Here is a 26,419-nt window from a genome sequence, read left to right as displayed (position 1 = left end):
TAAACATTCCTTTAAAAATGTGATCTGAAAAAGGCAATCAAATGTATTATTGTTTACAAAATTCAACCATTTTGCTATACACAAATTAGTGCCAAATGTATTCAAGGTCGATATAGGAGGTCCCTGACGGCCCCTCACACCAATGTTCCTGCCCTTTGGATAGACTACTAATTAATTCGAATTTTGGAGTACACAGAGAAGTTATGCATGACTGATTAGATCAGGTATTATAGGGTAATTAATAGGCAACCTAGGGAGGCCTGGCTTGAATGGAAAATATGATTGAATAGATCACCATTTGATACTTGGACGGCTCTTTAAGGCTTCCAACTCTCACTCAATACATGTGCAACCTGGTGGACTACATTCCCTCCAGTGACCAGCTAAATTATGACATTGACAATGAGAATGACAAAGTATTGAGAATAGAATATAGTTATGTTATATATAGTCCGAGTCGGTATTAACAACACAGGGGATTTCTCATAGACCGTGTTTATGAGTGCCTGCTCCTTTATCTGGTGACCGTTCACCCGACTCCCTCGGGAGAAGAGAGTGTCAACGTCCTCGTCTCCTGCCTTTCGGGCAATGCCCTGGAGTGGTCCAACGCGGTCTGGGAGGGTCCAGACTAGGCGAGGGACCATTACCCAGAGTTCACCCGCCACTTCCGGGCTGTGTTCGACCACCCACCAGAGGGCAGAGCGGCGGGTGAACGTCTGTTTCATCTGAGGCAGGAGACGAGGAGCGCACGGGATGGAAAGACTGGGCCCTGATGGACCACTATAGGTGTAGCCTGCGAGAGGACGTCCGCAGGGAGCTAGCTTGTCGAAACACCACCCTCACTCTGGACCAACTGATAAACATGTCCATCAGGCTGGACAACTTGCTGGCTGCTCGAGGGCGTCCAGATCGGGTTCTGTTCATTCCACCCCCCAGCACTCCCACTCCGACACCCATGGAGTTAGGGGGTGCTGCAGCTAGGGCGACCGGAGAGGGCACACAGCTGACTGGTGCTGGAGGAGCTCGTGTGGGTGTCGAAAGGGCACCAGGCTCACCCAGAGCTCCCTGTTGGTCATATGTATGTGTTGATTTCCTTTCCTGAGCTTTCCCTTCATTCCCAGCATAAGGCACTAGTAGATTCAAGTGCAGCATAGAGTTTTATGGACCGTGGGTTCGCGCTTAAGTTAGAGATTCCCTTGGTTCAGATGGACCAACCCTTCCCCGTGCACGCCCTAGATAGTCGACCATTAGGGTCAGGTTTGCAGTAATTAACATTGTTACTTCGACATAGTCTGCATCTGGGTCTTACCTTGTCCTGATACCTACTGCTGTAATGCTATGCGGTTTGTAAGGATAGCGTAGCTAACAAATTGTCAGCCAACATAATGTGTCACTTATATGAAAATTCCTTACTTTATTACATTGTTCAACATTTTCTTAAAATGTTTCATAATTAGTTAAAGCAATGCATTTGTATCCTCTTTCGTCGCACTTCGGCTGCATATTTTCCACCATTTTCCTCAAATCTGAAAAGGTTGTGAAGCCACGCCCATTTTGGAAAGAATTGCATTATGGGCCGTAAAAGCATGGAAATAGTGTCTACTGCATGAACACTTCATATTTTGGCTAATTTAGTACGACACCCGGGAACTTTAGGCATACTAACTATCCATACTATGACCAAGCATACTATAAACTATAACCAAGCATACTATAAAATCAATTCACATCACAAATATTATGGTTAGTGCGGTTTGAGTATTTGAAGACAGCTCTTGACTTTTTCTCCATTTTGTTACGTTAAAGCCTTAGTCTAAAATGCCTTTTTTTTTATCTACACATCTTACCCCATAATGACAAAGCAAAAACAGGTTTTTAGAAACATCACATTTACATAAGTATTCAGACCTTTTACTCAATTATTTGTTGAAGCACCTTTGGCAACGATTGCAACCTTGAGTCTTCTTGGGTATGACGCTATGAGCTTGGCACACCAGTATATGGGAAGTCTCCCATTATTCTCTGCAGATCCTCTCAAGCTCTGTCAGGTTGGATGGGGAGCATCGCTGAAGAGCTATTTTCAGGTCTCTCCAGAGATGTTCGATCGGGTTCAACTCTGGCCCCTGGCTGGGCCACTCAAGCACATTCAGAGACTTGTCCTGAAGCCACTCTTGGCTGTGTGCTTAGGGTCGTTGTTCTGTTGGAAGGTGAACGTTTGCCCCAATCTGAGGTCCTGAGCACTCTGGAGCAGGTTTTCATCAAGAATCTCTCTGTACTTTCCCCCGTTCATCTTTCCCTTGATCCTGACTACTCCCCCAGTCCCTGCCACTGAAAAACATCCCCACAGCATGATGCTGCCACCACCATGCTTCACTTTAGGGATGGTGCCAGGTTTCCTCCAGATGTGACGCTTGGCATTCAGGTGAAAGAGTTCAATGTTGGTTTCATCAGATCAGAGAATCTTGTTTCTCATGGTCTGAGAGTCCTTTAGCTGCCTTTTGGCAAACTCCAAGCAGGCTGTCATGTGCCTTTTACTGAGGAGTGGCTTCTGTCTGGCCCCTCTACCATAAAGGCCTGATTGGTAGAGTGCTGCAGAGATGGTTGTCCTTCTGGAAGTTTCTCCCATTGCCACAGAGGAACTCTGGAGCTCTGTCAGAGTGACCATCTGGTTCTTGGTCACCTCCCTGACCAAGGCCCTTCTCCCCCGATTGTCACAGTATTCTTGGGGACCTGTGTTCTTGGGGACCTTCAATGCCACTGTGTTCTTGGGGACCTTCAATGCTGCAGACATATTTTGGTACCCTTTTCCAGATTTGTGCCTTGACACAATCCTGTCTTGGTGCTCTACGGACAATTCCTTCGACCTCATGACTTGGCTTTTGCTCTAACATGCACTGTCAACTGTTGGACATTATATAGATCAAATCAAATCAAATCAAATTTATTTATATAGCCCTTCGTACATCAGCTGATATCTCAAAGTGCTGTACAGAAACCCAGCCTAAAACCCCAAACAGCAAACAATGCAGGTGTAAAAGCACGGTGGCTAGGAAAAACTCCCTAGAAAGGCCAAAACCTAGGAAGAAACCTAGAGAGGAACCGGGCTATGTGGGGTGGCCAGTCCTCTTCTGGCTGTGCCGGGTAGAGATTATAACAGAAAATGACCAAGATGTTCAAATGTTCATAAATGAAGGCAGAACAGTTGAAACTGGAGCAGCAGCACAATGTCAGGTGGACTGGGGACATTGCAAGGAGCCATCATGTCAGGTAGTTGGGGCACGGTCTAGGGCTCAGGTCCTCCGAGAGAGAGAAAGAAAGAGAGAATTCATATGTGGGGTGGCCAGTCCTCTTCTGGCTGTGCCGGGTGGAGATTATAACAGAACGTGGCCAAGATGTTCAAATGTTCATAAATGACCAGCATGGTTTCTTAGTAAGGCAGAACAGTTGAAACTCGAGCAGGAGCATGGCCAGGTGGACTGGGGACAGCAAGGAGTCCTCATGTCAGGTAGTCCTGGGACATGGTCCTAGGGCCCAGGCCAGTTGAAACTGGAGCAGCAGCATGGCCAGGTGGACTGGGGACAGCAAGGAGTCATCATGTCAGGTAGTCCTGGGGCATGGTTCTAGGGCTCAGGTCCTCCGAGAGAGAGAAAGAAGGAGAGAAGGAGAGCTTAGAGAACGCACACTTAGATTTACACAGGACACCGAATAGGACAGGAGAAGTACTCCAGATAAACAAACTGACCCTAGCCCCCGACACATAAACTACTGCAGCATAAATACTGGAGGCTGAGACAGGAGGGGTAACCCACTGTGGCCCCATCCGAATTTGGACACCCCCGGACAGGGCCAAACAGGAAGGATATAACCCCACCCACTTTGCCAAAGCACAGCCCCCACACCACTAGAGGGAAATCTACAACCACCAACTTACCATCCTGAGACAAGGGAGTATAGCCCACAAAGATCTCCGACACGGTACAACCCAAAGGGGGTATAAACCCAGACAGGCCGACCACAACAGTGAATCAACCCACCCATACGCACCCCCCAGGTTTTCTGCAGTTGCTTGACAGAAAGGTTGAGAGCCCCAACAAGCCAGTGACTCAGCCCCCGTAACAGGGTTAGAGGCAGAGAATCCCAGTGGAAAAAGGGGAACCGGCCAGGCAGAGACAGCAAGGGCGGTTCGTTGCTCCAGAGCCTTTCCGTTCACCTTCCCACTCCTGGGCCAGACTACACTCAATCATATGACCCACTGAAGAGATGAGTCTTCAGTAAAGACTTAAAGGTTGAGACCGAGTTTGCGTCTCTGACATGGGTCAGGCAGACCGTTCCATAAAAATGGAGCTCTATAGGAAAGCCCTGCCTCCAGCTGTTTGCTTAGAAATTCTAGGGACAATTAGGAGGCCTGCGTCTTGTGACCGTAGCGTATTGAAATAAGGTATGCTCTTCACTTTCTGGAGGACCAAATCAGAGCAGGTAGGTAGGAGCATCCCCGTGTAATGCTTTGTAGGTTAGCAGTAAAACCTTGAAATCAGCCCTTGCTTTGACAGGAAGCCAGTGTGGAGAGGCTAGCACTGGAGTAATATGATCAAATTTTTGGTTCTAGTCAGGATTCTAGCAGCCGTATTTAGCACTAACTGAAGTTTATTTAGTGCTTTATCCGGGTAGCCGGAAAATAGAGCATTGCAGTAGTCTAACCTAGAAGTGACAAAAGCATGGATTAATTTTTCTGCATCATTTTTGGACAGAAAGTTTCTGATTTTTGCAATGTTACGTAGATGGAAAAAAGCTGTCCTCGAAATGGTCTTGATATGTTCTTCAAAGAGAGATCAGGGTCCAGAGTAACCCGAGGTCCTTCACAGTTTTATTTGAGACGACTGTACAACCATTAAGATTAATTGTCAGATTCAACAGAAGATCTCTTTGTTTCTTGGGACCTAGAACAAGCATCTCTGTTTTGTCGAGTTTAATAGTAGAAAGTTTGCAGCCATCCACTTCCTTATGTCTGAAACACATGCTTCTAGCGAGGGCAATTTTGGTGCTTCACCGTGTTTCATTGAAATGTACAGCTGTGTGTCATCCGCATAGCAGTGAAAGTTTACATTATGTTTTCGAATAACATCCCCAAGAGGTAAAATATATAGTGAAAACAATAGTGGTCCTAAAACAGAACCTTGAGGAACACCGAAATGTACAGTTGATTTGTCAGAGGACAAACCATTCACAGAGACAAACTGATATCTTTCCGACAGATAAGACCTAAACCAGGCCAGAACATGTCCGTGTAGACCAATTTGGGTTTCCAATCTCTCCAAAAGAATGTGGTGATCGATGGTATCAAAAGCAGCACTAAGGTCTAGGAGCACGAGGACAGATGCAGAGCCTCGGTCCGATGCCATCAAAATGTCATTTACCACCTTCACAAGTGCCGTCTCAGACAGGTGTGTGCCTTTCCAAATCATGTCCAATCAATTTAATTGACCACAGGTGGACTTCTCAAGCCCTTTCTACATCAGCAGTTTGCACAAAATGCAAAATGTTTTAAAAGTCCTATCTATTACTATTATCATTACAGTAACCCAGCCTAGACCCCAAATAGCAAGCATCAGAACGACGGTGGTAAGGGCTGTGCCGTGAAGGGTCCAAGAGTACTTCAGTAGTTAGAGATGTTATCTTAACAGCATCAGAAGAGACATCCATGGCTGGAGTAATTTCACTAGCAGAATGCTGAAAGGGTTGTGAGGTTTTGCATTTTCAACTCATTTCATTAAAAACGCCATGAGTTCCATATGGAATGTTGACTTGAACCTCTGCCCAGCTCAGAAGGTCTTGGCATCCAGATCCAGCAGGAAAATGATTTTCTCCTGGAAACAGAAATATAGAGAGGTTTGTACAATGTTATGTCTTAGGTCGTATATTGATGGTGAATATTCATTTCTGTTTAGTTTGTGTTGTTGTTTACTGTTCTGGGTGTTATGATGACGGACATGACCACACCATCGTGCTCCTCTGTTGCTCTGGGTGCAGGAACAAACACAAGCTCAGATGGGAACCGAACAGGGTGGCACCGCGCCTATACAAAGAAACTGTACATGCATTATGCCCTTAAAAATTTGACACAACAGTACGTTTCTTGGTCTCTAGATTAATCTTCAGCAGGGTGTCACTGTGTCTGAAGCCACATGCGTAGTTGTAGCAGTATGGACGCGGTATGGATGCACATTGTAGTGGGCATAGTTGATCTGTGGGAACTCCAGGTCACAGTACTGGAGCAACTCTTCGTCATAGAGATCCGAGTGATTACAGAGCAACGGTAGCACACCCAGATGGGATACATTTTGGTACACCCTGGGGCAGCAGGGTAGCCTAGTGGTTAGAGCGTTGGACTAGTAACCGTAAGGTTGCAAATTCAAGTCCCCAAGCTAACAAGGCACAAATCTGTCATCCTGCCCCTGAACAGGAAGTTAACCCACTGTTCCTAGGCCGTCATTGAAAATAAGAATTTGTTCTATATATACTGTATGTCAGGTAGACATGACAACAAACACATCAACTTTTCTTTTCATCAGACAGAACATGCGTCACAATGCCTTAGTGCTAACAGACAGAGTTAGCCATTTATGGTATGATGACTAAAGGGGTTGCTGGTTCAAGTGCTTGAGTGCTTTGCTTCCCCTCTTAGAGCAATAATCCTTAGTTTGGTATAAAAAGACAGACAATGGCATAAAAATGTCAGTAAAACATAAACACAAACACACACATACACACCTCTCTACACCCAGTGTTTTCTGCAGTTGCTTGACAGAAAGGTTGAGAGACAAGGTTTTGGTCACTATATGTGTCACTAGTTACCTTCAGGGGTAGGATGCGTCTCAGTGGAAGGTTTCTGCACAGGGAGTTATAAAACTGGCATAGCAGAAAACGGAAACATTAACCATTGTATCACCATTACGAAATAGATACAATATCAGAAACAGACATTCCAAAACAAAACCAATTGCCTATGATTAATAACCCTATCAGTCCCGTGATCCCAGCAGAAATGCGTTCTCTAACATCTGAACTTTCATGTGCCTTAATAACAAACATGTATGCCATCTGTAAATACGAATACAATTGTTAAATTACGAGCCTAGTTGGTTTAGCCAGACAAAAAGTCAGCAACCTTCCCGCTAGCCACGATTGAATGAGATAATTAGTAGGCTGGACATGCCGAGAGATGAGTTTGGATTGGTCTGCCATATAGCACGCTTCTGTCTATTTGTGCTGGTCAGTATGACTAGGTAATCCTGTCTAATGCGGCTTTTTAAACAATGTATTGTGTATTGAAATAAGTGTTGCTCTTCACTTTCTGGAGGAAAATATGACAGCATGGCATCCGACAGGAGCCGCATCCAACCATGAATGATGTATACGGGTAAGATAGTCTAGCTAGCTACATTTTCAGATATTACAAGTTTCTAATTTTGACAGAAATAGCCAATTGCTTGGATAGCCATAGCCTAATGTTAGCTAGCTAACGCTGAACATGGTTGGTTAGCTACCTGCAGATTCATGCAGGGTAGTAACCTCATGAGTTGGGATTATGGTTCATTGTTTACCTATCTAGCTGGCTACATGTTTTAACAAAAGACTCCACTGTGCAAGTAACCATTTCGGGTGCGTTGGTAAATTCAGTCTGGCTATCTACTCCGATTTCAGAGCACTCTCATCTCAGTGTGCCAGAGAGCACAGAATTACTGATGAATTTACAAATGTTCAACACCCGTTGAATACGGCCAGTAAACGTTGGCAAAACAGGCGTAATTAAATTGTTGCCATTAGCACAGTGACAGTCACCAACGCTCTGGATAACATGAAAACAGCCAGCACTGCTAGGGCGAATAAAATGGTCAGAGTGGGGTGTTCTCTCATTATGTGTCTGGAAGTAGCTTGTGTTACGAATCCCTTTTGGCCCGACAGTCTAGGGGGGATGGTAATGAGACTCGTAACATAACTCATGCAAATTATTATTGTGACAAAGTAAAAGTGTGCACCGAAATAACCACGACAACAGAAATCTACCGTCAAACTCTAGGTTTATTTATAAACACACGGTAATAGGGGGAGCAGCAAAAGGGGCTGAGCTGGACCCAAGGAAAGAAACAATAAATATACAAAAACACACCCCTAAGCTAGACTAGCCTACTTTAACAACAACTAACTAACTAACCAAAAATACAGTGGGTGGTCCGCCCAGTTCTACCTAGTGTATTTAACAAAGTTCACCTACGGGTAGTGTATGCCCATGGGCGACTTGTCTTGGTTTCCCCTTTTCCCACCAGCAAACAAACAAACACCATAAACAAAAACAATACTCACAGGTTATGACAAAGTGCTATGAGGTGCTTAAACAAAAGAGAGGTTAAGACATAAAGCGAGAGTGAAACACAGAGACCTACAGACATGGCATTTACAGAGAGATTGAGCTGAGCTGAGCTTTAGAATAAACAAATGATGGGGTTTTTAAACCATGGGGAAGGAACTGTGATAGGTCAGGAAATAGGAGGAGGTGTGTCTTCTGATTGATGATTGATTGTTGACTGATTGGAGAGTGATGATTTTCACCTGTGAGGGGAGAAGGAGAGAAAAGAAACACACACACAGGATACACACACACACAGGATAACTGTATCCGTAACACTTGCAAGCTCGCTAATGTTAGCCAGTTAGCTTGGGTGCTGGACTGTCGTTGGGATCAACTCTACTCATCGGCCATAGGACAATTTCAGTCACCAACGCTCTGGATAACATAACAGCCTAACCAGCCCTGCTATGGCGAGTAATGTTCAGTGAGCTTTTCTCTCACTTAGATGTCTGGAAGAAGCTAGCAAGTTAGCTTGTGTGCTTGACTGCTGTTGATAGTACATTCTGATGGTTGAGGCTAAAGCTTAAGAGGGTGGGAGCGATGCTGAATGGGTGTAGACAAGGAAGGGCTCTCCAATAGTAGTACCAAAGCATTAAAAGGCCATTCTCAGAAAAATTAGTTTACAAGTTGATCAACTTTCAAAGCAAAATTACTTTCCCATTGTTCCTCAACTGTAGTGTATGAAATACAATTTTGTACCTCTGAGTCTCTACTTTTATTCAGTGTAAAAAAAAACATAATTTCCAATTTTTCTACAAGAGCCGGTCGGTCACATACTGTAAATGCATAGAGCACACAAACACTTAAACCTACTTAAACCAGTGCTGAATTAGAGAAACAGTCAAAGACAGTGACATAGAGAAAACAGGCATCCTGGAGATGTTGTAGCTGCAGTAGTAAAGAAAGAAGTGAGGAGAGTGAGAACTAGTCATTAGTATTCACCACCGCTGTTGTCGAGAGAGAGAGAAAGAAGCATACGATAAAAGATAAAGGGAAGGGGAAGGGAGGAGATGGATAAATACCGAAGCTGTGGAATTAGGGTGGTGTACTGGAGTCAGACGCTGACGACCTGAGCTCCACTGAAATCAGCCTTGTCCTCCCCTTCTCCCTACTCATCAGCCCCAGTTTGAGGCACACAGAAATATCCTGGGGTGAGACACATGGGCCAATAGAGTGTGAATTTACATAACCAATCAACATGTCAAAAGGTAAAAAGATTATTATGATGATTATTAACAACATTATTATTATTGTCATGAAATCAAGTGACTAAGTTAAACAGACAGACAGAGAGATAGATATGCACACATACACACACATACACATATTCTTGCTACACACATTACAACTGCTGCAACTAGACTCTTATTATTATTTATAAATACTACACAATATAAACACTTGCGAAAAAAAAGTTTTTTAGAACTTTTAGCAAATGTATTAAAAATAAAAAACAGATACCTTATTTACATAAATATTCAGACCCTTCGCTATGAGACTCGGAATTTAACTCAGGTGCATCCTGTTTCCATTGATCATTCTTGATGTTTCTACAACTTGATTGGAGTCCACCTGTGGTAAGTTAAATTGATTGGACATGATTTGGAAAGGCACACACTTGTCTATATAAGGTCCCACAGTTGACAGTGCATGTCAGAGCAAAAACCAAGTCATGGGATCGAAGGAATTTTCTGTAGCGCTCCAAGACAGGATTGTTTCAAGGCACAGATCTGGGGAAGGGTACCAAAAAGAAATTGTCAGTATTGAAGATCCCCAAGAACACAGTGGCCTCCATCATTCTTAAATGGAAGTAATTTAGAACCATCAAGACTCTTCCTAGAGCTGGCCGCACGGCCAAACTGAGCAATCGGGGGAGAAGGGCCTTGGTCAGGGAGGTAACCAAGAACCCGACAGAGCTCCAGAGTTCCTCTGTGGAGATGAGAGAAACTTCCAGATGGACAACCATCTCTGCAGCTCTCCACCAATCAGGCCTTTATGGTAGAGTGGCCAGACGGAAGCCACTCCTCAGTAAAAGCACATGACAGCCCACTTTGAGTTTGCCAAAAGGCACCAAAAGGACTCTCAGACCATGAGAAACAAAATGCTTTGGCCTGAATGTAAAGCGTCACGTCAAGGAAACCTGGCACCATCCCTACGGTGAATCGTGGTCTTGGCAGCATCATGCTGTGGGGATGTTTTTCAGCTCCAGTTGGGAGACTAGTCAGGATTGAGGGAAAGATGAACATAGCAAAGTTTAGAGAGATCCTTGATGAAAACCTGCACCAGAGCGCTGAGGACTGAGGCAAAGGTTCACCTTCCAACAGAACAATGAACCTAAGCACACAGCCAAGACAATGCAGGAGTGGCTTCGGGACAAGTCTCTGAATGCCCTTTGCAGAAATCAAAATCAAAGTTTATTTGTCACGCACGCTGAATACAACAGGCATTTCACCTTACAGTGAAATGCTTACTTACAGGCTCTAACCAATAGTGCAAAAAAAGTTATTTGAACAATGAACAATAGGTAAAAAGACAGGCTATAAAGAAACAAAAACAACAGTAAAAAGACAGGCTATATACAGTAGCGAGGCTATAAATGTAGCGAGGCTACATACAGACACCGGTTTAGTCAGGCTGATTGAGGTAGTATGTACATGTAGATATGGTTAAAGTGACTATGCATATATGATAAACAGAGAGTAGCAGCAGCATAAAAGAGGGGTTGGGGGGACACAATGTAAGTAGTCCGGGTAGCCATTTGATTACCTGTTCAGGAGTCTTATGGCTTGGGGATAAAAACTGTTGAGAAGCGTTTTTGTCCTAGACTTGGCACTCCGATACAGCTTGCCATGCGGTAGTAGAGAACAGTCTATGATGGGTGGCTGGGGTCTTTGACAATTTTTAGGGCCTTCCACTGACACCGCCTGGTGTAGAGGTCCTGGATAGCAGGCAGCTTAGTCCCAGTGATGTACTGGGCCGTACGCACTACCCTCTGTGTCTAGAAAACTGTTTTTGCTTTGCAATTATAGGGTATTGTGTGTAGATTGAGTGGATTTAAAAAAAATCAATTTTAGAATAAGGCTGTAATGTAACAAAATGTGGGAAAAGTTTAGGGGTCTGAATACATTCCGAATGCACTGTATATCACACTAACCCACAATAAACTTAAAGTTCAAATGCCAAGACTCCAAGACCATTGAGCGCTTTTGAAGTTACAGCTGGGCACAATATTTGTACCTATCTCTACTGCGCTGCATCAGCACAATGGACTGTGCCCGACACAGTAAAGTAAGGCTTATTTGGCAATGAATATAGGCTACAAGACAGATAGGCGCATTGCAATAGGAGAATGACCCTATGTGAATTCAGCCGTACACACAGCTGTTTTACTAAAATAATGCAAACTAAATGCTGAAAGTAGTAGCCTAGTTATTCATGCAAAACTAAAATATTGAATAGCAGTTTGGCTTCGATTACCGACACAAACGAATGAAGGTGAACAAAACAAATCAGCGGTAGGTCTATAAACACAATATGAGATCGATAAAGGCATTACACAATCTATATTTAGGCTAGTTACATTAAGAACAAACAAACACAGTCAACAAAAGGCGAATGCAAATAACCAAAACAGAGCCTACTAAAGTGAGATGCAGCCATCCATGTATTGGCAAATAAATGGGCCTATAGGCTTCAAACATGCTAAATCAAGCTCATGAGTTCTGCAACACATTGCGATATGGCACAGATTCCACCCACCCATGTAATCAATGTTTTTTATTTCACCTTTATTTAACCAACAAGTTCTCATTTACAACTGCGACCTGGCAAAAAAAAGCAAAGCAGTGTGACTGTAACGCTTGTCGTCTGGGGAAGGAGAGGAGGACCAAGGTGCAGCGTGGCAAGTGTTCACATTTTAAATATTTGAATGAACACTGAAAACGGAAACCCACCACAAGACCATACTAAAACAAAAGACAAAACAAAGGAACTAAGGTCAGAACGTGACAGTGACACAAACAACAACACAGAGTTACACATGGAATAAACAGACGTGCAGTCAATAACACAATAGAAAAAATGTCTATATACAGTGTGCAAATGGGGTGAGGAAGTAAGGCAATAAATAGCCCATAGTAGTGAAGTAATTACAATTTAGCAAATTAACACCAGAGTGATAGATGATGCAGATGATGTGCAAGTAAAAATACTAGTGTGCAAAAAAGCAAAATAGTAAATAAAAACAATATGGGGATCAGGTAGGTAAATTGGATGGGCTATTTACAGGTGGGCTGTGTACATGTGCAGTGATCGGTTAGCTGCTCAGATAGCTGATGTTTACATTTAGTGAGGGAGATATAAGTATTCAACTTCAGCTATTTTTGCAATTTGTTCCAGTCATTGGCAGCAGATAACTGGAAGTAAAGGCGGCCAAAGGAGGTGTTGGCTTTGGGGATGACTGAGTGAGATATGCCTGCTGGAGTGCGTGCTACGGGTGGGTGTTTTTATTGTGACCAGTGAGCTGAGATAAGGCGGAGCTTTAAATAGCAAATACTTATAGATGCCCTGGAGCCAGTGGGTCTGGCAACAAATTTGTAGCGAGGGCCTGCCGACGAGAGCAAACAGGTCGCAGTGGTGGGTGGTATGTGGGGCTTTGGTGACAAAACGGATGGCACTGTGATAGACTGCATCCAGTTTGCTGAGTAGAGTGTTGGAGGCTATTTTGTAAATGACATCGCCGAAGTCGGATCGGTAGGATCGTCAGTTTTACGAGGGTATATTTGGCGGCGTGAGTGAAAGATGCATTGTTGCGAAATAGGAAGCCGATTCTAGATTTAATTTAGGATTGGAGATGTTTAATATGAGTCTGGAAGGAGAGTTTACAGTCTTGCCAGACACGTAGGTATTTGTAGTTGTCCACATATTCTAAGTCAGAACCTTCCAGAGTAGTCTGGTGGGCGGGGTGTGGGCAGCGATTGGTTGAAAAGCATGCATTTAGTTTTACTAGCGTTTAAGAGTACAATTGGAGGCCACGGAAGGAGTGTTGTATGGCATTGAAGCTCTTTTGAGGTTTGTTAACCCAGTGTCCAAAGAAGGGCCAGATGTATACAGAATGGTGTCGTCTGCGTAGAGGTGGATCAGGGAATCATACGCAGTAAGAGTGACATCGTTGATATATACAGAGTAAAGAGTCGGCCCGAGAAGTGAAGCCGGTGGTACCCCCATAGAGAGGGGGTACCAGAGGTCCGGACAACAGGTCCTCCAATTTGACACACTGAACTCTATCTGAGAATTAGTTGGTGAACCAGGCGAGCCAGTCACTTGAGAAACCAAGGCTTTCGAGTCTGCCGTTAAGAATACGGTGATTGACAGAGTCGAAAACCTTGGCCATGTCAATGAAGATGGCTGCAAGGGTCTTTTATCGATGGCGGTTATGATATTGTTTAGTACCTTCAGCATGGCTGAGGTCCACCCTTGACCAGCTTGGAAACCGGATTGCACAGAGGAGAAGGTACGGTGGGATCAGAACCACGCACGTAGGAGTCGCTGTGCAGGAAGCAGATGCTATAGGTCACCTCACGGTCACGGATGTGGAAGCGGTGCATCAAGGCCATGCCATCAAACCAGTGGTCGTAGCTGAGGAGAGAGACAAAAGACAAATGGGTTTGTTTTTGGTGTGTGTGCTCTTGCAGTACACCACAATATGTATATGGGCATAAGCGTCCTTTGTGCGTGCACCATGTTCCTTTTGTGTGTGTGTGTGTGTGTGTGGTGTGTGTGTGTGTGGTGTGTGTGTGTGTGCACTGTATGTCTTGAGTGTAAGTTTATTTTATACTTGTCTTTGCCAAACTCATACTTTCCAGGGTCATTCCGCAGGATCCAGGATATTACCCTTGATCACCATGGTGGTGGGTTTGGGGATCTCCTCAACAGAACACACCAGGGGGCCAATGCCCTCCAGCCCTGTGACCAAGGAGCATTTCTTCTTAGATGCTGCCATGATGAGAGAAGACAAATGTTCAACTTTCAGATATCACACATCATAGATGACATTTTTACTTGTTTGGCGGAAGAAATAGGTAATCCAGCCAGTCAATCAACATTTTGTCCTCAAGTCTACACTGCTTCAGGTCTCAGAGATCGTGACGTCATTGCACGATGGGTTACATCTGCATGCTACACACAAACACACATTCATACTGTATGCGATGACTGCACCATTGTCTTCGAGGAGTTTCTTTTGTGCTTATCATGGCTGGGGTGCAATTTTTCAGCTGGCTTCGCTATAGGAAGTCACAGACCAACTAGAAATGACACATAGGCTACTACGGTGAAGAGTCGGACACCACCATGCCAGTTGTCCTGTGTATGCTTCTACGCACACTGACTGATTGGGATTTCAACAGTATGAGAAAGAGGGGAGTCACCGACAACCTTTGAACTGTGGAACTGTGCTCAGGCCACCCTCTAAACACTGTGGCTGACACTGTCTCTGACACGTCCCGGCTCTGATGAAAAAACACACACAGACAATTTGTTTGCCTTGTTTTTAACTTAGCTTTTAACGACTACATAGAGATGCCAATTCAATACAGGCGTTTTAACTGCAACTCTCTGATAAAAGTGCCTTGGTCTTTTTGATTTAAAGAGATAATTCGATGAACTCATAGATACCATTTTTGTCTTCGAGTGCAGTCTGACGGAAGTTTAAGGTCGTTTCTGGAGCGATTGCTAACTAGACGGAGCGCAATGACTGGAAGTCTATGCGACCAGCTAGCATACAGAAACTACCTTCAACTACCTTCAAACAGCACTCAGAGACGTCCAAATGCTATCCATGAGTTCATCTGACTCTGGGTAACTAGGGAAAAAAGGGCTTAAATGCCAAAATCTCAAACACTGGAACCACCCCAGTAGAGCTGCTGGTGAACTGTGATTGAACCTTTCACTGACTTTTATGACAGGTTTATGTCATAGCAATTAACAGGACGTAAGAGTTAACAGTCAGTTACTCTACCACAGGCTACACACCTTATCTGGAGGATTAAGGCTAGTCATGATTGAGTAACAAAGTATAATGTCACTGCAGGAATTATGACACATACACCAGCCACTGGCTGACACTGCAGTTATAGTTCATTTCAGAACAAACACAAAGCGTTTTCCATTACAAACGATGCATGATCGTTTAAAGCGTAATTCTTAAAACATGTCAAATATACTGTGCAACAGCAGGACATAGAGCACTGCACATTTTGACATGACATAAACCTTCTGAACAAAAGATTGTCAAACAGTTGTTTTTAGAACACCTGAACAAGTGTTGTCTCTTATCCCAGAGCTTACGCTAAAGCTTAAAGCTTACGCTTCAGCTTAACAAGCAAATATGACTTGTTTCAATAACACCAAGTTGGTTATGGATTTCCAGACACTGCCTGGAATGCGGTTTTAACCAATCAGCATTCAGGATTAGACCCACCCATTTTATAATGTGTTATAGGTATATGAACAATCACAGATTTGTTGGTGTGGAGATCAGATTTTGCCAGTGGGCCTATATCACTCCTGTGTATGGATATCATGCCTCATCTAGTGGTTGACAAGTACATTGCATTTCTTCTTCTATCAGAGAAGTGAAACTGATTAAGTTCAGTTTACCACCAGAGACTAAGCATCACCCAGATCTCATTACATTTACATTTAAGTCATTTAGCAGACGCTCTTATCCAGAGCGACTTACAAATTGGTGCATTCACCTTATGACATCCAGTGGGACAGTCACTTAACAATAGTGCATCTAAAAACTTAGGGGGGGTGGGGTGAGAGGGATTACTTAACCTATCCTAGGTATTCCTTAAAGAGGTGGGGTTTCAGGTGTCTCCGGAAGGTGGTGATTGACTCCGCTGTCCTGGCGTCGTGAGGGAGTTTGTTCCACCATTGGGGGGCCAGGGCAGCGAACAGTTTTGACTGGGCTGAGCGGGAGCTGTACTTCCTCAGTGGTAGGGAGGCGAGCAGGCCAGAGGTGGATGAACGCAGTGCCCTTGTTTGGGTGTAGGGCCTGATCAGAGCCTGGAGGTACTGAGGTGCCGTTCCCCTCACAGCTCCGTAGGCAAGCACCATGGTCTTGTAGCGGATGCGAGCTTCAACTGGAAGCCAGTGGAGAGAACGGAGGAGCGGGGTGACGTGAGAGAACTTGGGAAGGTTGAACACCAGACGGGCTGCGGCGTTCTGGATGAGTTGAAGGGGTTTAATGGCACAGGCAGGGAGCCCAGCCAACAGCGAGTTGCAGTAATCCAGACGGGAGATGACAAGTGCCTGGATTAGGACCTGCGCCGCTTCCTGTGTGAGGCAGGGTCGTACTCTGCGGATGTTGTAGAGCATGAACCTACAGGAACGGGCCACCGCCTTGATGTTAGTTGAGAACGACAGGGTGTTGTCCAGGATCACGCCAAGGTTCTTGGCGCTCTGGGAGGAGGACACAATGGAGTTGTCAACCGTGATGGCGAGATCATGGAACGGGCAGTCCTTCCCCGGGAGGAAGAGCAGCTCCGTCTTGCCGAGGTTCAGCTTGAGGTGGTGATCCGTCATCCACACTGATATGTCTGCCAGACATGCAGAGATGCGATTCGCCACCTGGTCATCAGAAGGGGGAAAGGAGAAGATTAATTGTGTGTCGTCTGCATAGCAATGATAAGAGAGACCATGTGAGGTTATGACAGAGCCAAGTGACTTGGTGTATAGCGAGAATAGGAGAGGGCCAAGAACAGAGCCCTGGGGGACACCAGTGGTGAGAGCGCGTGGTGAGGAGACAGATTCTCGCCACGCCACCTGGTAGGAGCGACCTGTCAGGTAGGACGCAATCCAAGCGTGGGCCGCGCCGGAGATGCCCAACTCGGAGAGGGTGGAGAGGAGGATCTGATGGTTCACATCTCCCCTTGTGGTTGGGTCCTCCGAACAGCATGTAAAACAGCATGCTATGCAAGTCAGTTGAACCTACCGTAGCACTGAATGTTTACACAATGTCTTCTTTGGTTACACACTTCTGCTTGGGCGCGCACACACACGCACACGGACACACACGCACACACACAAACAGCCTTTTCCGTAGGTATAAGTCATGAATCAGATGTTTGTGACCCTCTCTCTGGACTCTTCACCAGAATACATGATAATATGTGCTGTAAGAATAAATGGATGTGTCAACAATCCTCTTTGAAGTGAACCCCCCCTTCCCCAACATATTCAAACATTGACTGAATAGTATAATACATTCATGCGCATAAAACAAGTTAATGAGGGTTTATTTTTCTTCTGTTGTACCGTCCTCTGCTCTTTGCCATAGCCATGTCTTTGAAATCACCAGGGGACTTTCCATCCATGTCTGACATGCAATACGCATAATATTTGCACATGTGTAATACTAATAAATATTTGGCTTCATAACTGCCATAAGTGGGGTTTATTCGGTAAACTACAGGTTACTCTCTAACTGTCTTACACAACATTGGTACAGGTGCTGAATTCCCATGGATCATATGCAACTCACTGGGCCAATCCAGAGGAGGAGTTCGTGGGCTATGGGTTCAGAGACTGTGGCATTGTTCACTCCCTTTCTCAGTACTGAATAGGACTGGACAGGTGAAAGCAATATGTTAGTTACTAGGTGAAGCTCTATTGCTTACAGTTTATATCCAGATTCTAGTGTATCTGAGAAATGTAGAAATACACATACATTGGTGAGTGGAAAGTGAGGTCAAGGCCATGTGAATTGTTCTAGGAAACACACCTGTTGTCACATTTCTTCTCTTTCATCCACAGCGGTCATGGAGGACCAATGAGAACGTGTGTATAATCAAGATGGGCGGGGCAGACCTGAGGACTAGGGTTTAAAGTAGGATGTGTCATGCTGTCGCCAAGCAGACGACGTATCAATCAACATGATTCCCATTGTTCTGGCCTCAGTGCTCATCGCTAGCGGTAAGTGTCAGCCTCTATGTGTGTGGACATCAGACAGAGACTCCAACTGCAATCCTGGAAAGCTGAAGGGTGTGCAGGCTTTTGCTCGAGCACAACACTGACACACCCGATTCAACCAGACTGGCGACTATAATTTGATAATCAGCTGAAACAGATATGCTTGTGCTGGGCTTTAACAATAACCTGCACTGTAGCTCACCAGGACTGGAGTTGGTAACCTCTGAGTTAGAGAGAAAGACCTGACCCTGATTGTCTCTCTGTCTACCCCCCTAGCCTTCGGGTGCGGCACCCCTCCTATTGAGCCTCTGACCACCCGTGTGGTCAATGGAGTGGACGCCAAGCCTCACAGCTGGCCCTGGCAGGTACACTGACACCCTTATCTCCCTCTCTCTATGTACAATGATTATAATACTGGATTGCATTTACATAGGTCACTTTTCATCATTATGTATCAGTATGGAGTAACTCGTTCTATCCAACCTCAATATTTCTCACTCTCTCTTTTTCTTTCTCTTTCTTTTATACTTTCTTTCTTTTCTTCATGTTCTTCTTTCTCTCCAGATCTCTCTGCAGTATGAGAGGGACGGTGAGTGGAGACACACCTGTGGAGGATCTCTGATTGCCACCAACTGGGTCATGACCGCTGCGCACTGTATCAAGTAAGAGAGGCTACACAATCACATTTACACGCAAATACACAGTGCATCCAAAGAGGACCTTCACGCGCACACACACACAGACACACACAGACACACACACACACACACACACACACACACACACACACACACACACACACACACACACACACACACACACACACACACACACACACACACACACACACACACACACACACACACACACACACACACACACACACACACACACACACACAGAGACAGACAGACAGACAGACAGACAGACAGACAGACAGACAGACAGACAGACAGACAGACAGACAGACAGACAGACAGACAGACAGACAGACAGACAGACAGACAGACAGACAGACAGACAGACAGACAGACAGACAGACAGACAGACAGACAGACAGACAGACAGACAGACAGACAGAGAGTTTTCTGCTCATATATGCTGTGATCACTGAGCATTCAACCTTCTCCAACCCTCCCAGCCTCAACCTGTCCTACAGAGTATTCGTTGGAAAGCACAACCTGGTTGAGACTGAGGAAGGCTCCCAGGCCATCATCCCTGAGAAGCTTGTTGTCCATGAGAAGTGGAACCCCATCTTTGTGGCCTTCGGGTAAGAGTACGGTCCACAAATAGACAGGCTAGCACAACAAACCTTGAATGCTACACTAAGAAAACAGATATTGACAATAAAGATCTGATGGGTTGCTAAGGGTTGTATCATCAGCACCGAATGGAAGAAAGCAAAGTTTTGTTTTTTAGTCTCTACCTAAACAACACTGGATATGTAGAGCATTATGAGTAGCCTTATATACTTGCAGTACACCACAATATAAACTGGGCTGACTTTCAGTGGCATCACCTGTCTATCCTTTCCTTCTACAACCGTCGCTCTCTCTGTGTTCCTCCCCTGTCTCTGATTGACCAGAAATGACATTGCCCTGATCAAGTTGTCTGAGCATGTGACCTTGACTGACCATGTGCAGCTTGGCTGTATCCCTGCTGCTGGCACTGTGTTGGACAACCAGTACCCCTGTTACATCACTGGCTGGGGAAGGGTCTACAGTAAGCCTCTCTCTGTGTGTGTGTGTGTGTGTGTGTGTGTGTGTGTGTGTGTGTGTGTGTGTGTGTGTGTGTGTGTGTGTGTGTGTGTGTGTGTGTGTGTGTGTGTGTGTGTGCGTGCGTGCGTGCGTGCGTGCGTGCGTGCGTGCGTGCGTGCGTGCGTGCGTGCGTGCGTGCGTGCGTGCGTGTGTGTGTGTTTGATGATCACTTTCATGTGTGTTCCTGTAGGGTAACTAGCTGCAGATTGACATGTGTGTGTGTTTTAGCCGGAGGCCCCATTGCTGATAACCTGCAGCAGGCTCTGATGCCTGTGGTGGACCACGCCACCTGCTCCAAGCCCGACTGGTGGGGCATTGCTCTCAGGACCACCATGGTGTGTGCCGGAGGAGATGGCATTGTCGCTGGCTGCAACGTGAGTACCCCTGGGAGATGTGAGAGGCAGAGAGACACAGAGAAAGGGAAAAAGAAACAGAGAGTATGTATTGTGTGTGATATATGTGTTTGTGCATGAGCATATTTTCTGTTTGTTTGTTTATATATGTGTGTGTGTGTACATGTGAGTGTTTATGTGTGTGTGTGTGTGTGTGTGTGTGTGTGTGTGTGTGTGTGTGTGTGTGTGTGTGTGTGTGTGACTTATTAGCTTGGTATAACTCTGAAGTGCTTACATACATAACAGACACATTTGTGTGTGTGTGTGTGTGTGTGTGTGTGTGTGTGTGTGTGTGTGTGTGTGTGTGTGTGTGTGTGTGTGTGTGTGTGTGCGTGTGTGCGTGTGTGTGTTCGTGTGTGTGTGCCTGTGTACATGTGAGCGTTTCTGTGTTACTGTTAGTGTTTGTGTTGTGTGTGAGAGTGGGGGTGTGAGAGTAACACATTAGTGAATTACATTCACTCCTCTACGTATTTGTTTGTACAGTGAAGCTAAAAGATTTAATTTGGCTCTATTCTCCAGCATTTTGGATTTGAGAGGAAATGCTTCTCATGAGGCGAAAGTACCGGATTTCACCTTTGAATTGATAGTATTTTCATACATATCTGTTCCACCGTTTAGAAATGAAAGCACTTTCTGTACAGTATCAAATCCCCCCATTTGTATCAAATCCCCCATTTGTATTTGGACAAATTCACTTAGAGTGTATTAAAGTACTCAAAGAATGTAGTATTTGGTCCTATTTTCATAGGACGCAACTTGTGACTACAAACTTGTTGGATGCATTTGCAGTTTGTTGTGGTTGTGTTTCGGATTATGTAGTGTCTCTTTCTCACTCATCATTATTCACAATTCATTCATGATTGTCCGTAACTATGGTAGCATCCACATTAACGTAGTAGATTTCAGAAACAAATTCTATTGTTATTTACAATACAAGCCACTCCAAAATGACACAATACATGAGTTACCATTCATTCTATTGGGCATAACATAACAAAACAAAATGCAAATGCATCCAACAAGTTCATAGAGTCACAAGCTTGGAATATGGGACTAAAAACTACAAGTTTTGACTACTTTAATACACTTTAAGTGAATACGTATGGGGACAAGATACATAAAATGCTTTCAGCTCTAAACTCTAAAACATATGTATGAAAATACTCTCTAATAAAGGTTACATTCTGTACTGTCACCTCATATGAAATATTTGATTTCAAATCCAAAATGCTTGCATAGAGATACTATTTTTAGCTTCAGTGTTCAAATAGATGTATCTTTCTCAACACCCCTTGGGTGCGGCAACCTTCCCATCGAGCCTCTGACCAGTTGGTCAGTTGAGTGGACACCAAGCCCCATATAGTTTTAATTTTAATGATATGTTTCATATCCAAATAAATGCATAGATATCCAAATAAATAGTTTTAGATATTTAATGATAGATATCCAAATAAATGCATAGATATCCAAATAAATGCATAGATATCCAAATAAATGCATAGATATCCAAATAAATGCATAGATATCCAAATAAATGCATAGATATCCAAATAAATGCATAGATATCCAAATAAATGCATAGATATCCAAATAAATGCATAGATATCCAAATAAATGCATACAGTGGTTATCATAAGTATTTACACACCTTGGATATTTTTTCACATTTTGTTGATTTACAAAGTGGCATTAAAATGGATCTACACAAAATACTCCATAATGTCAAAGTGAAAAGAACATTTTTACAAATGTTTACCAATTAATAGAAATGTAATAACTAAAATACACATCTTGTATGCAACAAGACACTAAAGTAATATTGCAAAATTACATTGCAAAGGAATATATTTTTTGTCCTAAATGCAAAGTTTTATCTTTGGAGCAAATCCAACACAACACATCACTGAGTAACTGCCTCCTTATTGTCAAGTATGGTGGTGGCTGCATCATGGTATGGGTGTACTTGACATCGGCGAAGACTGGGGAGTTTTTCAGAATGGAGCTAAGCAGAGGCGAAATCCTAGAGAAAAACTTGCTTCAGTCTGCTTTACACTAGACACTGGGAGAGTAATTCACCTTTCAGCAGGACAATAACCTACAACACAAGGCCAAATCTATATTGGAGTTGCTTACCAAGAAGACAGTCAATGGCCAAGTTACAGTTTGACTTAATCTATGACAATACTTAAAAATTGCCGTCTAGTCATAATCCCCAACACCTTGACAGAGCTTGAAGAATTGTGAAAAGAATAATGGGCAGTTATTGCACAATCCAGATGTGCAAAGGTCTTAGAGATTTAGTCAATGAGGCTCTCAGCTGTAATCACTGCCAAAGGTCTTAGAGACGTAGTCAATGAGGCTCTCAGCTGTAATCACTGCCAAAGGTCTTAGAGACGTAGTCAAGGAGACTCTCAGCTGTAATCACTGCCAAAGGTCTTAGAGACGTAGTCAATGAGGCTCTCAGCTGTAATCACTGCCAAAGGTCTTAGAGACGTAGTCAAGGAGGCTCTCAGCTGTAATCACTGCCAAAGGTCTTAGAGACGCCAAAGTCAATGAGGCTCTCAGCTGTAATCACTGCCAAAGGTCTTAGAGAGACGTAGTCAAGGAGGCTCTCAGCTGTAATCACTGCCAAAGGTCTTAGAGACGTAGTCAAGGAGGCTCTCAGCTGTAATCACTGCCAAAGGTCTTAGAGACGTAGTCAAGGAGGCTCTCAGCTGTAATCACTGCCAAAGGTCTTAGAGACGTAGTCAAGGAGGCTCTCAGCTGTAATCACTGCCAAAGGTCTTAGAGACGTAGTCAAGGAGGCTCTCAGCTGTAATCACTGCCAAAGGTCTTAGAGACGTAGTCAAGGAGGCTCTCAGCTGTAATCACTGCCAAAGGTCTTAGAGACGTAGTCAATGAGGCTCTCAGCTGTAATCACTGCCAAAGGTCTTAGAGACGTAGTCAAGGAGGCTCAAGGAGGCTCTCAGCTGTAATCACTGCCAAAGGTCTTAGAGACGTGCCAAAGTCAATGAGGCTCTCAGCTGTAATCACTGCCAAAGGTCTTAGAGACGTAGTCAAGGAGGCTCTCAGCTGTAATCACTGCCAAAGGTCTTAGAGACGTAGTCAAGGAGGCTCTCAGCTGTAATCACTGCCAAAGGTCTTAGAGACGTAGTCAATGAGGCTCTCAGCTGTAATCACTGCCAAAGGTCTTAGAGACGTAGTCAAGGAGGCTCTCAGCTGTAATCACTGCCAAAGGTCTTAGAGACGTAGTCAATGAGGCTCTCAGCTGTAATCACTGCCAAAGGTCTTAGAGACGTAGTCAAGGAGGCTCTCAGTTGTAATCACTGCCAAAGGTCTTAGAGACGTAGTCAAGGAGGCTCTCAGTTGTAATCACTGCCAAAGGTCTTAGAGACGTAGTCAAGGAGGCTCTCAGTTGTAATCACTGCCAAAGGTCTTAGAGACGTAGTCAAGGAGGCTCTCAGCTGTAATCACTGCCAAAGGTCTTAGAGACGTAGTCAATGAGGCTCTCAGCTGTAATCACTGCCAAAGGTCTTAGAGACGTAGTCAAGGAGGCTCTCAGCTGTAATCACTGCCAAAGGTCTTAGAGACGTAGTCAATGCCAAAGGAGGCTCTCAGCTGTAATCACTGCCAAAGGTCTTAGAGACGTAGTCAAGGAGGCTCTCAGCTGTAATCACTGCCAAAGGTCTTAGAGACGTAGTCAATGAGGCTCTCAGCTGTAATCACTGCCAAAGGTCTTAGAGACGTAGTCAAGGAGGCTCTCAGCTGTAATCACTGCCAAAGGTCTTAGAGACGTAGTCAAGGAGGCTCTCAGCTGTAATCACTGCCAAAGGTCTTAGAGACGTAGTCAAGGAGGCTCTCAGCTGTAATCACTGCCAAAGGTCTTAGAGACGTAGTCAATGAGGCTCTCAGCTGTAATCACTGCCAAAGGTCTTAGAGACGTAGTCAAGGAGGCTCTCAGCTGTAATCACTGCCAAAGGTCTTAGAGACGTAGTCAATGAGGCTCTCAGCTGTAATCACTGCCAAAGGTCTTAGAGACGTAGTCAAGGAGGCTCTCAGCTGTAATCACTGCCAAAGGTCTTAGAGACGTAGTCAAGGAGGCTCTCAGCTGTAATCACTGCCAAAGGTCTTAGAGACGTAGTCAAGGAGGCTCTCAGTTGTAATCACTGCCAAAGGTCTTAGAGACGTAGTCAAGGAGGCTCTCAGCTGTAATCACTGCCAAAGGTGTTTCTAACACGTATTGACTCATGTATACATTTTTCTTCCATTTACAAAGTATTTTGTGAGATCATTGACTTATATTGACAATTTAATCCATTTTAATCCCACTGTGTAACGCAATAAAATGTGAAGAAATCCAAATGGGGGTGAAAATGTATGACTTGTTGCCTGTCTTTGGTTAAGTATGAAATCAATTCCCTCTTCTTCTCCTATAGGGTGACTCTGGTGGGCCCCTGAACTGCAAGAACCCAGAGGGAGTATGGGAGGTCCATGGTATTGCCAGCTTTGTTTCTGGTCTGGGCTGCAACTACGCGAAGAAGCCCACCGTCTTCACCCGCGTCTCCAACTTCAATGACTGGATCGACCAGGTAAAAGGACATGTTGACATGACTCACAGAGCTAAGGTTTGCACGCGTCATTACAGTGTTAATTAGCATGACGTCGGCATTCTGGAAAAACCTTACTTCTCAATAATGTCGACTTTTCAGACATTGCAAAACAAATTGTTTTTTTTTTTCAAATGGATGAATTGTTTCGTCCTAGAGTCATCAAACTTTCACAGAACATGGAGGGGAATGACATCTTTCAATTGATGTGTATATATAGAAAATGTCATCCCCAAAAGTGAGCTACACGGGTTTTCCAGGATGCTGATGATGACGGAAAACCTTTTCAGGAAATGTCACCAATGACTTGTCCTGTTCTGTCTGTCTATTTTCTCAGGCTATGATGAGCAACTAGAGTGGAGCAGAATGGGGAATTGAGTCCAATAAAAAAGGACTCAGCAAAATGGCTTTGTGATGTATTTTATGTTCATGCCACAAGATGTCCTCAGTCACTCAAGATAAAGAGAAGGGATTTCCATAAGATGTTTCCTTTGTTGGAGTTCTATCTATACATGTATCTCCATACATTCAGTACTTGATCAATCATTTTGCCATTCTGATTTGTCATGCCGTGTACCTAATATTTGCTAATAGGAGCGTTTTGAGACATTCTACTTGAGAATGTGTGAGGATGATATCCTTCCAATAAAATGTGGTCTTATTTTTAGAAGAGTAAAACGTAGACCTGTATGTTCACCCCACTTCAGAAAGATAGACATCTCGTTTTCCACTTTATGCTCTCATACATATTCTGGGAATGGAAGGGTTTCATTAATGGGTGAGCCAGGCCAGATGTATTCTGCTCTCCATAAAGTCTTCCTACATCTTCGGCTTTTGATGTGATTACACTACACAGACTTGGCAGACAGGCTGGGAATGAGAACGCCACAGAATGAGGGCTATAGGGAAAATTATGTTTAAATTAGAATTTACTATCCATTTTTAGTATCCATCTCTCTCTCTCACTCAAGCCCACGCTCACTTGCTCGCACGTCCCCAAACACACTCACAGACAGAGACGTACTCACGAACACACACACACACACATACACGCAAACATACTTGCTGTTTATTGACAGGGAAATTCTTAAATGAGGGAAGATTCATTGACAGGCTGACAGTAAGCATCTCATGTCTGATTAGAGCAGTTCACTGTCACATCAACTGTGTGTGTGTGTGTGTGCATGCCGTGTATGGATGTGTGTAAAGTACATTGAATTTCTCATTATCTTAGTGTATGTTTTCTCAGTGTCTATGCATGCACACAATAGTTTTAAACAT

The 26,419-nt window shown here is 44.2% G+C and overlaps 1 protein-coding gene across 1 annotated transcript; it reads left to right on the top strand.

Moving 5' to 3' along the window:
- Positions 1–18,245: 18,245 nt before the first annotated feature.
- Positions 18,246–25,805, top strand: ela3l (elastase 3 like). The gene is made up of 8 exons (XM_046350238.1): positions 18,246–18,385; positions 18,659–18,747; positions 18,947–19,044; positions 19,524–19,652; positions 19,968–20,104; positions 20,368–20,513; positions 24,968–25,120; positions 25,476–25,805. The coding sequence occupies exons 1-8, from the start codon at positions 18,346–18,348 to the stop codon at positions 25,491–25,493; spliced, it is 810 nt and encodes a 269-aa protein (XP_046206194.1). The 5' UTR covers positions 18,246–18,345; the 3' UTR covers positions 25,494–25,805.
- Positions 25,806–26,419: the final 614 nt, after the last annotated feature.

The sequence above is a fragment of the Oncorhynchus gorbuscha genome, linkage group LG05, assembly GCF_021184085.1.
Source record: "Oncorhynchus gorbuscha isolate QuinsamMale2020 ecotype Even-year linkage group LG05, OgorEven_v1.0, whole genome shotgun sequence".
In the NCBI taxonomy this organism is placed as follows: Eukaryota; Metazoa; Chordata; class Actinopteri; order Salmoniformes; family Salmonidae; genus Oncorhynchus; species Oncorhynchus gorbuscha.
The sequence above is the reverse complement of the archived record's forward strand: the minus strand, read 5'-3'. Positions and strand labels throughout refer to the sequence as shown.